The 16830-nt window shown below is 41.1% G+C and overlaps 1 protein-coding gene across 6 annotated transcripts in view; it reads left to right on the top strand.

Annotated features, from left to right (window-relative positions):
• NBEA (neurobeachin) overlaps window positions 1-16830 on the top strand; it is a 798235-nt gene that overhangs the window by 263513 nt on the left and 517892 nt on the right. For all 6 annotated transcript variants that reach the window (XM_036455167.2, XM_036455161.2, XM_036455163.2 and 3 more), the window contains 2 exons: window positions 1515-1683; window positions 3237-3332. In XM_036455167.2, coding sequence (XP_036311060.1) covers window positions 1515-1683; window positions 3237-3332 — 265 coding nt within the window. The remainder of the gene's footprint in view (window positions 1-1514; window positions 1684-3236; window positions 3333-16830) is intronic.

Below are 16830 nucleotides of genomic sequence, written 5' to 3'. Positions count from 1 at the left end.
TTCCTTCTTTCTCCTCCTCCTTCATCCTCCTTCCTTTCTCTTGCTCCCTCCTTCTTTCTTCTTCCTCCTTCCTTTTTCCTCCTCCTTCCTTCCCTCTTCTGCCTCTTCCTCCTCCTCCTTTTTCTTCTTTCTTCTTCATTTTCCTTCTTAACAGTTTTCCCTATAAGATGGTTATCTAAGCTTTTTGGATAGAACTTTTGCAAAGGATGCTTATTATAAAGTTGTCTTCTCTGCTGGACAGCAAGTTCCTTTTAATAAAACTACTAGTAGACTATCTCGCAATATTGTACACAGTAGGCCGCTTGCCACTTCCCTGGGAGCCAGCAAGAACTTCAGTGTGCCATTGGGAGGGGAGCCATGCTGCTTCCATGGGAGCCATGTGGGGCTTTTGCCAGAGCTGGGAGGGACCCGCTTGCTTCAGAGGAAGGAAGGCCTGACATCTCCTCTCTGGACCTGTGCTCAGCCCCAGAGGCTGTGGGCTGGCCCCCTGTCCCCCAGAGGCCCTCTGCAGCCAGAACATTGCCATGGCAATGAAGCAAGCATCCTGCCAGGCCCCTCCATGCCCACTGCCCAGAGGCCCTCCTTTGCAAACATTCCATCAGGCTGCTCAAACTGTTTGCTTCCAGCAGCAGCCCCTCCTGGACTGGAAGACTCCAGCAAGGCTGATGGGACTGGGCACCTCCATCTTGAGGCTATGGGCACCGCTATCTTTGTGATGGAGTGATGGTTAATTTGCATGTTACCCTTTTATTTGATAGGATTACCTCTTTATTCTAAATAGGCTGATCTCTATCAGATCTTTTATTGTTAGGCTCTTTTCCTCTGGAAGAACTCTATTTTCTTATAGAGATTTTGAAATTAGGAGCCTCAATCCTGGCAGTGTTGTAGTGATTATTTTTCCAAATAGTGAGATTTTTACTTCTTTTTAATCTGTTTAAGCAGGTAAAGATTGCAATCGCTTTCTCTTAAGCTACCATGTCACCTTTTATCTCATATTGAGATTGTATAAAATTTGTTTTAATGCTCCCCCATTATGTGTTAATAGTCACTTGCTCAGATAGTAACATGTCTGAAATGTTTATGTATTCCAATTATAATTATATTCTGTTAATTTTTAGTTATAACATTTGAAACTCTGTTTTTATCATTGAGGTGTATAATTATTCTATTAATCTTGTGCATATTTTTAATATACATACAGCATATTTTAATATACATGTTGTATATAGCTGCATTTTTATACATACTCTATCATGGAAGATATAGATAATAATGATGAAAAACACAAAGAATAAAGTTTTATGGCATATTCAGCAAAATTTATCATTCGTCGTTTTGTTTTTAATATATTTTTATTGATTTCGGAGAGGAAGGGAGAGGGAGAGAGATATAAATAAAAGTTAAATATCATATTTTGTTCCATAAAGACAACGTAATAGGAATAATTTCTTGTATTCCAAGAACTTTCACTTTAGAATTTTTGAATGTCAAAATTGCCTTTGTATTTTACACAGGATGATAGCAAGCAGGCACAGTTCTTAGCTTTAGCTGTTGTTTACTTCATTTCGGTTCTGATGGTTTCCAAGTACCGTGACATATTGGAACCCCAGCGAGAGACTGCAAGAACTGGAAGTCAACCAGGTAGAAACATCAGACAGGAAATAAATTCACCAACGAGTACAGGTATTTAATATTTTTATATTATTTAAATTTTCATTATAATTTGCCTTCTTTTAATCTCATTTTTACATCCATACTTAAACTAATTCTATTCATAATTATCTCATACATTTACAAGTTAGTGGAATATAAAGACCAATTTAATATTCACCTGATCCCTAAAAAATGTGTGAATGGTATTTTTATATTTGCTATATTTTCATTTACCTGTGCTGTTTTGGTTTTAATGTTTTATATTCATTAATACAAATCATTTATACTACTATTTTATTTGCAAGCAACTCATTTTGAATGTATTATTTTTAACCTTTATAAACATGAAAGTAGGAGGTTCTTATAGAGTAGTACAAGACCAAGACTAAGCCAAAATATAAATCTTTGTAGCCAAGTTCAATGATAGTCCCCTTCCTTCTTTCCTTCCCTTCCTTCCTTCCTTCCTTCCTTCCTTCCTTCCTTCCTTCCTTCCTTCCTTCCTTCCTTCCTTCCTTTTCTTTTGCTGTATAATTATTTCAGTATCTAAATAGATATGCTCTATGTTCTATATCATCTATATTAAAAATATTCTGTATTCTATATCAGTATTCTAGCAGAGATCATAATAAGCAAACATACATTCTAAAGTTTATACCACAGTAGCTTCAATTAAAATCTAAGACTTATAGATAACAATGAACCATCTTGGATCATGTCTTTCTTACCTACCCATTATTGTAGGAATTCTTGCATTATCAACTTTGTCTACTCTGCTTGAAAATATTAATATTTCCTAGCAACAAATTTTTTAATATCATGGGGTTCCTTCTATCAATTACAATATAGGCCATGTTTATATCAAGCTTATTTCTCTGTGTTTGTTCGTTTGTTTTTTGCAGTGTAACCTTGGTAACCCGGTGGTTATTTCATGTACCACTGTATTGGTAGTTTAAATTTTATTTCCTAAATAAATGTATATGACATATAAATAAAATGGATATTTTAACAAGTGCATAGAAATTAGTGGTCAGATCTCTGCATCTTGTTTTTTATAGCATTTTATATCTCATTTACCTTTTCTTGCTGTTGTGTAAATAATGGATTATATAGAAGTTTTAATACTTTGCTGTTTTATGCTATATTTAGTTTAAACTCATAAACATATTATTCATTGTAATATACTCTTTTAACTTTGTTCTTCAAATTAAACATTATCTTACCACTGCAGTTAATGTCTTTTGACCGTTTAAAATACTAATATTTTATTAACTTAACTTTTTAAAAATGTATTCTTATGAGTCATATGTATATGAAATAAACAAATATTAATGAATTGCCAGTTCACTCAAACCAGTTCTGATTTTTGTGTATGTTTTTATGTGTCTGTGTCTGTTGCTAAAATTACTTAAGCATATTATTTCCTTTCTCTTAATATATAACCACTTTCCTTCCCCCAGGGGTGCAGTCTTTGTTGCTATCAGTGCTTGTATGTTGCAATAATATAAACTTGTCATGTTTTGTCAGTGGATCTCTTGCAGTTGTTACATACTGGCTCAAATTTGGTTCCATAATTTTCTTCACAGTTGTGGTCATACCATCTATCTCTCATCCAACTTTGAACCATGGATTCCTTGCCAAGTTAATTCCTGAACAGAGTTTTGCCCACTCATTTTACAAAGGTAATATTGACCTCACCTTCTAAACTATTTGAGTATTCTTGCTTCAACATATTATGTAATAATTATCAATAACTCTATTGTTATAAACAAGTACATCACCTCAGGTTTCATAGAGATATATGTTTCATAGAGATATATTCCTGGCTAATGAGAGCAAAATATCGCTTTTATATTTATAGTGGAAGCCTGGTACACAAATTCATGCATGGGTAGGGTCCCCAGACATGGCCCCTGATCAGGGCCCATCAGGTTCCTCCCACTTCCCCGCCTCTTCCTTCCCTCGCTGCTCGTGCCGCCATGCAGTCCCCTGCCTCCCTGCCTCCCCATTGCCTTGCTCCCTCAGTGCCCTGCCGCCACTGCTTGCTGCCCGCCATGTTCTATGCCACCCTGTGATGGTCAGCGCCTGTCATAGCAAGCAATTGAACTCCCGGTCTCCTGGTTGAACTCCCGAGGGGACAGTTTGCATATAAGCCTTTTATTATATAGGATTCCATTACATTTTTAAGTACCATCTGCAAATTAAGGATACCTAATTATATGTAGAATAATATGTACAGTGGTAACATTTATTCGAGAATGCAAAAGAGTCAGACCTTAGCAGAAGGACTAAGTTAGCCCTATAGTGAAGGCCAATCCATATTCACAACCAAAAACCTTAAAACAAGCTGTGAAAGCATCAAAGCAATATAAAGTTATTTAAGTTTTTGTCAAAGCAAAGTTCCAACTCTCTTTAAAGGAATATAAAAAAAATTCTTCAACAAGCAATGTAAATGTCAGTGCTAAACATCTAATAAAAATTATTAAACATGCAAAGAAGCAGGAAAATGTAATGAATAAGCAGGAGGGAAAAAAAATTAGTCAATAAGAACAGATTAAGAAAGGACAGATATTTCAGAATTATTAGATTAAGAACATTTAAACAGCTAATTACAAGTATATACAAGATGTTTTTTAATCTAAAAGAAAAAGGAGACATAATGTGGTTGAAAATGAAGAGTTTTAAAAAGAACCATTAGAGATGAAATATTAAATAGCCAAAATGGTTTCTGGGTAAGATTAACATGAGAATTGTCTCTGCAGAACAAAGGATTGTAGTAGTCTGATTCTGCATCCCCATATCTCACCCCCAAGTTTTTCCTATGTATACTCCTGCATAATTCCTGGAACACTTAACAAAATGGATTTTGCTTCTGTGACTGTTATTTTCTATAGGACAATTGCTTTTAATAAAAGATGATTATCCAGGTAGCCCTGATCTAAGCCCAGGAGTTCTGTAAAGGCAGAGAGACTTTTCTGGCTGGTTGCAGAGCAGTGTGAGAGGGATTTGACATTGCTGTGATGGAGATGATCACAGGATAAAGATATACTAACATCACCTTGCAAGATCTGAGAACACTGCCTAGCTAAGAGTCAACACAAAATGGGGGACTTGCCAAAACTGGTTTGGTTCAGTGGATAGAACATCGGCCTGCAGACTGAGGGGTTCCAGGTTCGATTCTGGTCAAGGGCATGTACATTGGTTGCGGGCACATCCCCAGTAGGGGGTGTGCAGGAGGCAGCTGATTGATATTTCTCTCTCATTGATGTTTCTAGTTCTCTATCCCTCTCCCTTCCACTCTAAAAAATCAATAAAATGTATTTTTTTTTTTAAGTGGGGGACTTTACCCTACTACTGCAAGAAACTGATTTGAGTGAGTTGGAGAGGACCTGAGCTCCAAATGATACGATGGTTTAGTGTACGCCATACAGTAGTTAAGGATATGGAAGACCAGTTTATAAAACAAAGGAAGCAATAAAGTATTTTTTGTTACAACTTGATGAATGCATATATCTTTTTTTTGTAAATATGCAACCTTTTAAGCATCATAATGAAATAAAGGGAAAAAACATTTTTTAGCTTTATTTCTTATAAACACATAAGGCTCTGAATTGTGTAAAGTAAGAAGCTTTAGATTTAATAAATTAAATGTCCTCTGGAATTTCTGTAGCGTGTAAGCATATTCCAAAGGTTTAGCTGTAATGACTGGGAAGTATTCCATATTAAGGAGCCTACATCAGAATATCAAAAAAAATTTGTTATGAAAATAATTTTGGCTGAACTGCACAGTGGACTTAGTGATATGATATAATTTTGAGGTCCTTTTAGGTTGATGTGGTAAATTTTTTATTATTCTCTTTAATATGTGCTATTATGGAAGTGGATTATACATATCTGTGATTGCATGCTGTGGTGCAATGGTTATTAAGAGAAAGTTTCTGTTGATGATATTGGAACTATAGAAAAAACTCTTAGTGTTTTCACAGGATAAAAAAGTATTTGGATTCTACTATGTAAAGATTAATAGGATTATATTTTTAATGAACGTAGCACTGCCAAACAAAGAAGGATTCCAACATATTTTTTTTTCTTGTTTTGTTTTTTCTGGAGGCAAGTGTCAGAATAAAAATCGAAGTAAGAATGCAATTGTCAGAGAATAAAAATCAAAGTAAGAATATTGGAAGTACACAATTTATATGATATGTTTCATTATCTCTCTATATAAAAACCTAAGTGACCATTATGGTGGAATGACCTGTCACTATTGGAAGTTGTGAAATACAATGCATATGTAGACCACCAGGAGGCAAACGCTCAATGCAGAAACTGCCCGCCGGTGCAGCCAGAAGCTGGGCTCACCACTGGCAAGTGCAGCTGCCATGGTGAGAGCCTCTCCAGACTCCGTGGAAGCCCTTCCAGGCAACAACAGCAGCAGATACAGGCCTGGATAAGCAGGAGCGGTGTTGCACCCAGCCCTAATTCAGGCTCCTCCCTGACTGCCTGCCCCTTGGCACACTGCTACTTCCCTCAGGGAATGCCCAACTGCAGGTTTAGTCAGCTGGACATCCCTTGAGGGGTTCGGACTGCAAAAGGAATGTCCTACTGCCAGCTTAGACCTGATCCTGTTGACATTCTCTGTGTAAGGCAGTCAGTCTGAATTTCTCAGTGACTCAGGGACGCTCAGGAACTCAGGGTGAGCCTTCCATCCACTTGATGTTGTTTGCAGGACAGACTATGGTGGCCCAGATCTTATATATGCAGCAGCTGCTAAAGCTCAAGCAGTAGGCTATGCAATAGCAGAAGGCCATCCATCCACAAGCAGCAGTTGGACATCCTCTAAGGGATTCCGGGCAGCAGTAGTGTGCAGGCTGGACAGAGGGATCTCCCCCCACCCCAGTGCATGAATTCCATGCACCAGATGTCTAGTCCTACCTAATAAAAGAGTAATATGCAAATTAACTATTACTCTGCTACACCTACAAGCCACGCCCACCAGCCAATCAGAGCAAGTATGCAAATAAACCCAACCTGGTTGGCTACAGCCACAGATTAGGAGGGAGGTTTGGGTTTCTCAGGCAATGGAGGGAGCCAAGCTTTCCACTTGCCTTAGCTAGCCTAAGCCTCCACTCAAGGCTACAAAGTTTCAATTATAGAAGATAAACAAATCCAAACATAAATGGCTACAGCCACAGAGCGAGCAGGAGGCATTGCTCTGCTCCAGGGTACATAGTTTCAATTATAGAAGGTAAATAAATTCCAGATACCAGGGCCTCCACTTGGGTCGCCAGGGGATGTGGCTGGCCTGCAAACCATCACAAGCCCCTAGCTAAGGCTGCCCCATGCCCCAAGGGAACCCCCACCCTGATCCAGGATACCCTTCAAGGCAAACCAGCTGGTCCCCACCTGTGCACCAGGCCTCTGTCCTATCTAATAAAAGAGTAATATGCAGATTGACCAGCACTCCAACACACAATAGCTGCCCCCATATGGTCAAAGATGGCTGCCCCCATGTGGACACAAGATGGCCATCACATGATGGCCAGCAGGAAAGGACAGTTGGGAGGCACCAGGCCTGCAAGGGACGGTAGTTGAGAGGGACCAGGACTACAAGGAAGGACAGTTGGAGGTGATCAACCCTGCAGGGGAGGGCAGTTAGGGGTGGTCAGGCTGGCAGAGGAGGGAAGTTGGGGGCAAACTGGCTGGCTAGAGAGCAGATAGGCATCAATCAGGCTGGCAGGGGAGTGGTTAGGGGATGATCAGGCTGGCAGGCAGAAGTGGGTAGGGGCAATCAGGAAGACAGGCAGGTGAGCAGTTGGGAGCCAGCAGTTCTGGATTGTGAGAGGGATATCCGACTGCTGGTGGGATCGGGCCTAAATGGGCAGTTGGACATCCCTCGAGGGGTCCCAGATTGGAGAGGGTGCTAAGGGATAATCCCCACCCCCAACACCTTGCATGAATTTTGTGCACCGGGCCTCTAGTTTAATAATAATTGTCAATAAACTGTCTTGAATTCTAAGAATAAAATTCATTTTGTTCATCCTTGCAAAGTTGGCTTTTGTCATCTTAAGTATTGGATGGAATGTTTTGTGTTTTCTGTTTTAAAAAGATTCATACATAAGAAATTCATGGAACTGGAACTATTTCTTTCAGTGAAACAATTTATATGTGTTATCATTATAGGATAAATTACTGTAAGTGGGTATTGAACATTAGTGGTATGTTTTGAAGATACAGCACTTCTAGTTTCATTCTGGATAAAATTTTAAAATAAATATTCTAAGCTGAGTTTTCATTCCATCAACATACTCTGTGACACTGCTTTCTCCATGTTATTAAATAAAAATAGGTTAGCTCTATGCTATTCCCTTGAGTATCATTATTCCTGGTTCAACTTGGTTTAGATTCAGTTTGACAAGCAAAAAGCTCATGGTCACGTTATAAACTTTAAATATGTATATTCTCAATGTTTGTTCATAGTGTTTACATAGTCATATCTTTTGGGGAATCACTTTTTGCTTAAAGCTTTTTGTTTAGTTATGATGTGTAATGAGAAAATTTACAGGTATAAAACCATTTGTGTAATATACACTTTCAGTGAACAACATACACAGTTTTTACAATTATTGTCTTTTTCCCAATGTTGTCTTTGTTCAGATTATATTTATTGTAGTTTTATGACTGTGGAGTCAAATAAAAAATATTTGTACTTTTATTTTGTGTACTTTTAACATTAAAAAAAAAAATTCCCAGAGAGTTTGAGAAACATTAATATCATCTACTCTCTAACTCCTTCCCACTTCATTTCCTTCTTTTAGCTCATTATTGAGCTTTTTAAAATGTTCTGAACTAGCTCTCTGGCCTCTCTTTTTTTTAAAAAAATCTTTGATAGTCACTCATTTCAAGGTCTTATTCAGTTTTCTAGTATTGCCATTTTCTTCATTGGACTTATCTCTAATCATTTAAGTTTATTAATTGATGAAAAATTTAAAAAAAAAAACACCAATTTGTAATCTCAGAGGGAAGGTGGGAGTGGGTGGGTGGGTGGGTGGGTGGGAAGAGATTAACCAAATAATTTATATGCATATGTGCATAACCCATGAATAAAGAAAATACTGTAGTGAAGGCAAAGGGTAGGGGGTACTAGTGTGGACTAGAAGTGGTCAATGGGGGGAAAAGGGAGATCTATACTACTTTCAACAATAAAGATAAAATTTAAAAAATTTAAAAAGTAATGTAATGAAATATAATTTCTATTTAATATATGTTTCTATAATAAATACTTTATATATGTAATATAACAAATATAATAAAATATTTTTTCTTTCTAAAGCATTCTATAATTTTGGGACAAAGTTAACATGTCTAAACTTACAGTGGCAAGACTACTTTATTTTTATTTTACCTGAATTACTACAGTTGCTTCCATACTGGTTTTTGCACCTGTTCTCTTAGTGATCACCATATTACTTTTTTTTTTAAGTTTGGCTCCATTTTAGTAAAAATATAAATGAGATTATGTCTTGATTTGACTGAGTTTTTTCTTAATCCTTAGTTTAGAGTAACCTTAGATAATCTTATTGCTGACTACTTTTCCAAATTTATCTTGTTATTCTTCCATTTGCCCACTTAGTTACAATCAGATTCCTTTTTAGTTCTTTAATCATTCCAAGTGCTTTCCTGCCTTTTGATCTGTGCATTTTGTTTCTAGTTTATAGCTCTCTTTCCTTTTTTTTTATTTTTTATGATTGCCTTATTTACTCTTCTTTAGGTATTGGCTTAAAGAAGGTTACCTTTTCATAGAGGTCTTTCCTGCACGTTAGAGTGACTGGTCAACTGTCTGCTGCCTGGTGGTCAGTGCACATCATAGCCAGCGGTTAAGCGGCCTTAGCATTTTAGCATATTATGCTTTGATTGGTTGAATGGCCAACACTGGATGCCCAGCCACTTAGCATATTAGGCTTTTATTATATAGAACTAGAGGCCCGAAGGACGAAATTCGTGCGTGGGGGGTGTCCCTCAGCCCAGCCTGCACCCTCTCCAATTTGGGACCCCTCAAGGGATGTCCAACTGCCCATTTAGGCCTGATCCCAGTGGCCTAAACATGTAGTCAGATATCCCTCTCACAATCCAGGACTGCTGGCTCCCAACCGCTTGCCTGCCTGCCTACCTGATTGCCCTAACAGCTTATGCCTGCTAGCCTGATCAAAACTTAAATACTCCCCTGCCAGCCTAATCACCCCTAACTGCCCTCCCCTACAGTCCTGATCACCCCCAACTGCCCTCCCTTTTAGGCCTGGTCCCTCCTAACTGCCCTCCCCTACTGGCCGGATCTCCCACAACTGCCCTTCCCTGCTGGCCATCTTGTGGCAGCAATCTTGTGTCCACATGGGAGTGGCCATCTTGAGTGTTGGAGTGATGATCAGTTTTCATATTACCTCTTTACTAGATAGGATAATATTTTTATTATGCCATGTTCTTTTCAGAAAGGAAGGAGAAATGCCCAAAGTAGCTTAAAGCCTAGACTTTTAAGGTGGGATTGAGAGGTCACATTTTTTAGGATAGGATATAGTGCTCTACAGATAAAGGGGCCAACCTAGAGAAAAGATACAGCAATTAATGATGAGTAGAGTGAATAACTAATAGAAGTGTTAGGCTCTATATTTTCTTATAAGTGGCCCGGCACATGAAATTCCTGCACTGGTACAGTCCCTAGGCCTGGCCTGTTATCAGGGCCATCTTCCCTGGCTGCTGGCAGCTGGCCTTGCCCCCATTGCCACCCATCCCCGGTTCCCCATTTGCCATCTTGCACCTGAGGTGGGTCTGGCCCAGGATATATTTCGAGCCCAGGTAGGAGGCTGTGATTCCCCTGTTGGAGGCCCTTTCATGGGAGGTGCTTTTGTGTGGAATTTCTTTCAGGTAAGGGATGGGGTGTGGGCCCAATGCCCAAAAGAGTTCCAAGGGCAGTGGTGCTATCAGGGTCATTCTGGTCACACCTGAACGTTCAGTGTGTCAGTTTGCTGGAGGATTCTTCTTTCAGGGTCCTAGGGCACAACAACCCATCCCACAAACAAGTCCCATTAGATTTCAGGTTGCAGCACCACTGAGGAGGGTAAGATCAGGTGCTTTAAGCAGAGAACGCGGAATTCTAAACAGGGTTAGAATTTAGCAGAATCAGGAGACAGGTTTCTCAACAACCCAGCTAACCAAGTCCTATTGCCTTGCTGATGGCTTCTCCCTCCCCCTCAGGGAGCAGGTAGGGAGGAGTGAGGAGCAGCTGTCTGCATCTGTGCGCAGGCCTGTGTCTAGGCTGTGGGAAAGAATGCCAGTCAGCCGGGGGAAGGACTAAGAGGTTGGCAAGTTCCACCCATTCCCCAGGTCCACCCCCCGCTGCCACCCACCCCCAGTTCGCCAGCGGGTGATCAGAGCTTGCCAGCACAGGGGAGGGACTGAGAGGTTGGTCCTTCAGCTCACTTTGGCGGTCCCACCCCCCATTGCCACCGGTTGCCCTCTGTGTGTGGAGCGACTGGCTAGGCAGGGCCCTTGGCTGGCTCTGTTCACATTTACCACCATCTACTGGTGGTTCCCCATCCTCATTGGGCCATCGGAACCTGCCTGCAAGGGGAAGGACTGAAAGGTTGGCCAGCAGGCCCTGATCACCTAATTGGGGCCTGTGGGCTGGGGACAACTCCTGTGTTGAGCGTCTGCCCCCTGATAGTCAGTGCGTGTCACAGCAACCAGCCATTTCCCCATTCCGTCTATTTGCATATTACCCTTTTATTATATTAAAAGACTAGAGGTTTGGTGCATGAAATTCATATTCAGGGGGATAGAGGGAAGTGGTGTCCCTCAGCCCAGCTTGCACCCTCTCTAATCTGGGACCCATTGGGCAGCTGGACATCCTCTTACAGTCAGGGACCACTGGCTACTAACCACCTGTTTGCCTGCCTGATCACCCATAACCACTCTGCCTGCCATCCCGGTCACCCCTACAGCCTCTGCCTGCCTGCCTGATCAGCCCTAACTGCCTCTGCTTGCCTGCCTGCCTGATCACCCTAACTGCTCTCCCCTGCCAGCCTGATCCCCCTAACTGCTTTCCCCTGCTGGCCTGATCACCCTAACTGCTCTACCCTGCCACCCTGATCTCCCTAACTGCTTTCCCCTGCCATCCTGATCACCCCTAACTGCCTCTGCCTCGGCCCTATCACCATGGCTTTGTCCAGAAGTTCGTCAGGAAGGTCATCTGAAAGATGTCTGGTCTAATTAGCATATTACCCTTTTATTAGTATGGATGATTATGGTAATGATAATGGTAGTGAGGATAATAGTAAAATCCATAATGACAGCAACAGGTACAAAACTTATAAGTTAAATATTACTTTATGGTAGATATTCATTAATTATGCTCTTTAATAATCACAACTATGTATATACTTTTATTATGCTCATTTTACAGGTAAAACAATGAGGCTGAGAAAAGTTAAATGGCTCATCCTGCATCGCAAATCATGAATAACTTAATTGGAAGTAAAACAATCTTAATTTCAAAGCCTAAGTTTTTAATCATATATGGGGGTGGGCAAAAGCAGGTTTACAGTTGTGAGCATGCAAGTCATAGTTCAGTCCTATATTGTTATTTATTATTTGCTAGAAGCCCGGTGCATGAATTCTTGCATGGGTGGGGTCTTGCATGCCCACCCTGATCAGGGTTGAGGGGGTCAATTGGGAGTGGGGCCAGCCAGGGGGTGGGACCTGGAGAAGACCCACTGAGCTGGAGCTGAGCATGGGCCCAGAGCTTCCCAGGAAGGATGGCCTCAGCAAGGAAACAGAAACCACCAGAAGGCTCTGCACACAGGCCCTGAGCTCTCTAGCCAGGGGGCTCAGAGCTGGTGTCTCTGTGTGTATATTAGACACAGCCACCACTCGCCTTTGTCTGTTGGTCAAACCCATTGCATTGAAAACTGTTCCCCTTCTCTTTGGGCTCTTACAACAAATACAGGCCAATTGGAAGATGCAGGCCCAGTGGCAGAGCCAGGCCCCACAATCACCCGGAATTTAGGCCTAAGGCAACTGGGTAGCAATCTCTATGGAACAGAACACACTGTTTTAGAGTCTTAATTCTCCCCTAAAATATGCCCAGCTGCTCCTCTTTAGCCGGGATAGACTGAACTAAGGAACCAAAGACCGAGTTTCCTTTGAGGTGTGATCCACCGGGAGCTGGCTGGTGGCAAGGCCCCTCACAGGCGCTGCCTTCCCTCCAAGCTCGGTGTGCTCTGAGCAGTCCATTTCTGGCTGTGCCAAGACCTAGGCTGCTGTTAGGGTGTCAGGTCCACAGGGTTTCTCTCCGCCTCCTTCTTGGTGTCCCGAGCAGTACCCTCTGACTCACCATGCCCAGTGGCTATCGCTAGAGCTGAGAATGGAGAGTGAAGGATCTGGCCTGCACCAAGAGGTACCTGGCTTCTCAGTCTTGCTCGTGTGTATCTAACCAACGCCCACTTGTCTAAGACTGGCACCAAGTGGGGAGGTTACAGCAAGGAGAGGAGCACCCAAACCTGCCAGTCTTGGTGACAATTACCTGATTGAATTCATCCCACAGAGCCTTCATCTCAAGCTGCACTCACATGCTGGCTGCCTTTGCATTCTTCTTTACCAGCACATTGGCAGTGGTCATACAACTGCCCTGGGGTCCCTCAGCTCAGCAGCAGTGCTGGTGGCAGCCCCTGCAGCTGGTGCGTCATGGCAACTGGTCGTTCTTGTTGTTCATAATGATCACTGGGCTTTTATTATATAGACTAGAGGCCTAGTGCATGAAATTCGTGCACGAGGGTGTGTGTCCCTCAGCCCAGCCTGCACCTCTCCAATCCTCGAGGGATGTCCAACTGCCCGTTTAAGCCTGATCTCACTGGGATCCAGTCTAAATGGGCAGTCGGACATCCTTCTCACAATCCAGAACTGCTGTCTCCCAACTGCTCACCTGCCTGCCTTCCTGATTGCCCTTAACTGCTTCTGCCTGTAGCCTGATCAGCCCCTAACCACTCCACTGCCAGCATGATTGATGTCTAACTGCTCCCCTGCAAGTCCATTTGCCCCCAACTTCCCTCCTCTACCAGCTTGACCACCCCTAACTGCCCTCCCCTGAAGGGTTGATCACCTCCATCTGCCCTCCCTTGCAGGCCTGGTGCCTCTCAACTGCCCTCCCCTGCTGGCCATCTTGTGGTGGCCATCTTGTATCCTCATGGGGGCAGCTATTGTGTGTTGGAGTGATGGTCGATCTGCATATTACTCTTTTATTAGGATAGAGGCCTGGTGCATGGGTGGGAGCCAGCTGGTTTGCTCTGAAGGGTATCCCAGATCAGGGTGGGGGTTCCCTTGGGGTGTGGGGAGGCCTGAGTGAGGGGCCTGTGGTGGTTGCAGGCTGGCAACCACCCTCCCTGCCCCCCCCCCCCCCCCCCCCAGTGACCCAACCAGAGGGATTTATCTGCTACAATTGGAACTTTGTAGTCAAGCATCCTGTTCACTCTGTGGCCAGCAGCCATTCTGTTGGAATTTATGTATCTTTTATAATTGAAACTTTGTAGCCTTGAGTGGAGGCCTGGGCCAGCCAGGGTGTGCGAAAAGCTTTGCTTCCTCCATTGTCAGGGGCAACCCTAGCCTCTTGCTCTTTCCAGCTCCATGGCTGCCACCATTTCTGTTTGGATTTCTTTACCTTCTATAATTGAAACTTTGTAGCCTTGAGGGGAAGCCTAGGCCAGCAAGGGCAGGCAGAAAGCTTGGCTTCCTCCATTGCCTGGGAAACCCAAGCCTCCCTTCTGCTCTCTGTGGCTGTAGCCATCTTGGTTGGAATAATATGCATGCTCACTCTGACTGGCTGGTGGGTGTGGCTTGTGGGTTTAGCAGAGGTGCAGGCAATTTCCATATTACTGTTTTATTAGGTAGGATTGTATTTATTTGTAATACAACTGCCCACTCCAACATAAAATATAATGTGTGATTTATCTATTATTTGATGATAATTGATATTGACAATGTTATTCCGCATTTGATTGTTTCTATTTCCCTGCAACTCAAGAAGAGTTTTATATATTTATGTTGGCATTTTATTATTAATGTTATTGTCTGCCTCCATTACATTATAGAAATGTACGATTTTTTTTTTATTCTTTGAGAAGAGAAAAAGTACAAATAAGCTAATGCAAGGGAAGAACAAAACAAGTTTTTTGAATATTTTATTTTATTTAAATCCTCACTAGAGGATATTTTTCCATTGATTTTACTTATTTATTTTTCGAGAGAGTAGAAGGGAGAGGGAGAGACAGAGAAACATCAATGTGAGAGATACACATTGATTGGATGCCTCCTATATCAGCCACAACTGAGGTACATGCCCTTGACCAGAATTGAACCTTGGACCCCTCAGTCCACAGGCCAACGCTTTTATCTACTGAGCCAAACTGTCTAGGGCTATGTGAATATGCTGTAATTTCTATTTATAAAATGTATAAATTGGAACTGTCCTTAAATTTGGAGCTGAAACATCATTTAGAGGCAGGACTTGTGAAAGAGTAGAGTTAAGAACCTCCATAAAACTACTCCTCCATAAGAGCAATGAGAACATTGGCAAAAATTGTCACAATCCCTTTTTAATTCTCTGGTAAGTAATCAGAAGTTTGAAACAATCCAAAGATTGTTAAATCAAGAAAATCTGCAAGGTTTTTTTTCTTTTTCTTTTTTAATGAGAATAGCAAGCTTTGTGGAGACTTAACTTGCTTTCTTGCCATCCAGCTCTGCATTAACCTTGAAAACCAGCAGCCAGTCAACCATGTCAGTGGTGAAAACTAGTAGCCTAGTAGCTTCTGGAAGGAGGCCAATTAGAAGAAAGTCCCATTTTGGGGCATTGTTTGGCAGCTCCCTTTGGTAAAGCTCCATTTTTTTTTTTTTTTTTTTTTTTTTAATCTGATCCATGTTTGCTTGGTGAGTAAAGCCTGTTTCCAAGGTATTTGTCAAAATAATTATTAGAAAAAACCTATTTTTTCATAACATTGCAACTGCCTGAGGTTAGCCATGACAATCATATACCTCTGGATAATTTTTGGCCCTTCGCAAGCAGGAAGAAAAGGGCATGGGAGAGTTGTAAACGTGATAAGTGTTGAAAGTATGCTCCAATATACACATAGGATCTCTGGCATTGAGTACAATTCTTACTGGTTCATGACACTGAAGGCAATTTCTGTCCAGTTATTAGCTGATGCAGCTTCAGTGGCTGCAGGTGCCAAAGAATATAGATTTTACAGAATTAGTTCAGGAGAGTCAATAAACAAACAGAGACACAATGAACCCCATCAGAGGGAGTCTGATTTCCAGGATTGGTACATCATATGTTTTAATTGTATAATTTTCAACAAAAAATTATGAAATATGTAGAGAAACAGGCTAACACACAGGGCGAAAAAAAAAAGAAAAAGCACTTAATAGAAAGTGCCCCTGAGGACAACCTGATCTTGGACTTTAGACAGTTACTTTAAACCAGCTATTACACATGTGCTCAAGTAATTAAAGGAAATATTTTCCGAAAAATTAAAAATATGAGTATGATATCTAACTAAAGAGAATATCAATAAAGAAATATTGATATTATTGAAAAGAACCAAGTAGAAATTGAAAATTTAATAACTAAAATGTAAAATTCACTAGAGAGTCTCCACAGAAGGTTTGACTTGACAGAAGAAAGAATCATACTATAAGGAAGGTCCATTGCAATTATCATACCTTGAGGTACAGAATGAAAAAAAAAAAAAAAAAAAAAAAAAGAATGATGGAAAGTGAAGAGAGCCATAGAAACTTTTGATATACCATCAAGTGGAGCAACATACACTTATGGGAGTTAGAGAAGAGAGGAGAGAAAAAGAAAGGGAAGAAATAATATTTGATGAAATACTGTTCTGAAAAGGTCTTAACTTGATGAAAGTGACTACTAGCAATCCAAGGAGCTCAGTGGTCTCCATTGAACTCAAAACTCCCAAACAGATTTATACATCATAGTCAAAGCATCCATTGAAAGAATCTTTTTGCCTCTTAATGGTTTCTTCTAAATTATAATTTGTATTTTTTTTTTTTAGTAATGTTGAGTTCCTGAATTATTTTTTATACACTTAGCAAACAAAAAATTTGAATCATATGTATATG

The sequence above is a fragment of the Pipistrellus kuhlii genome, unplaced genomic scaffold (assembly GCF_014108245.1).
Source record: "Pipistrellus kuhlii isolate mPipKuh1 unplaced genomic scaffold, mPipKuh1.p scaffold_m20_p_3, whole genome shotgun sequence".
NCBI classification, from domain to species: Eukaryota; Metazoa; Chordata; class Mammalia; order Chiroptera; family Vespertilionidae; genus Pipistrellus; species Pipistrellus kuhlii.
The sequence above is the reverse complement of the archived record's forward strand: the minus strand, read 5'-3'. Positions and strand labels throughout refer to the sequence as shown.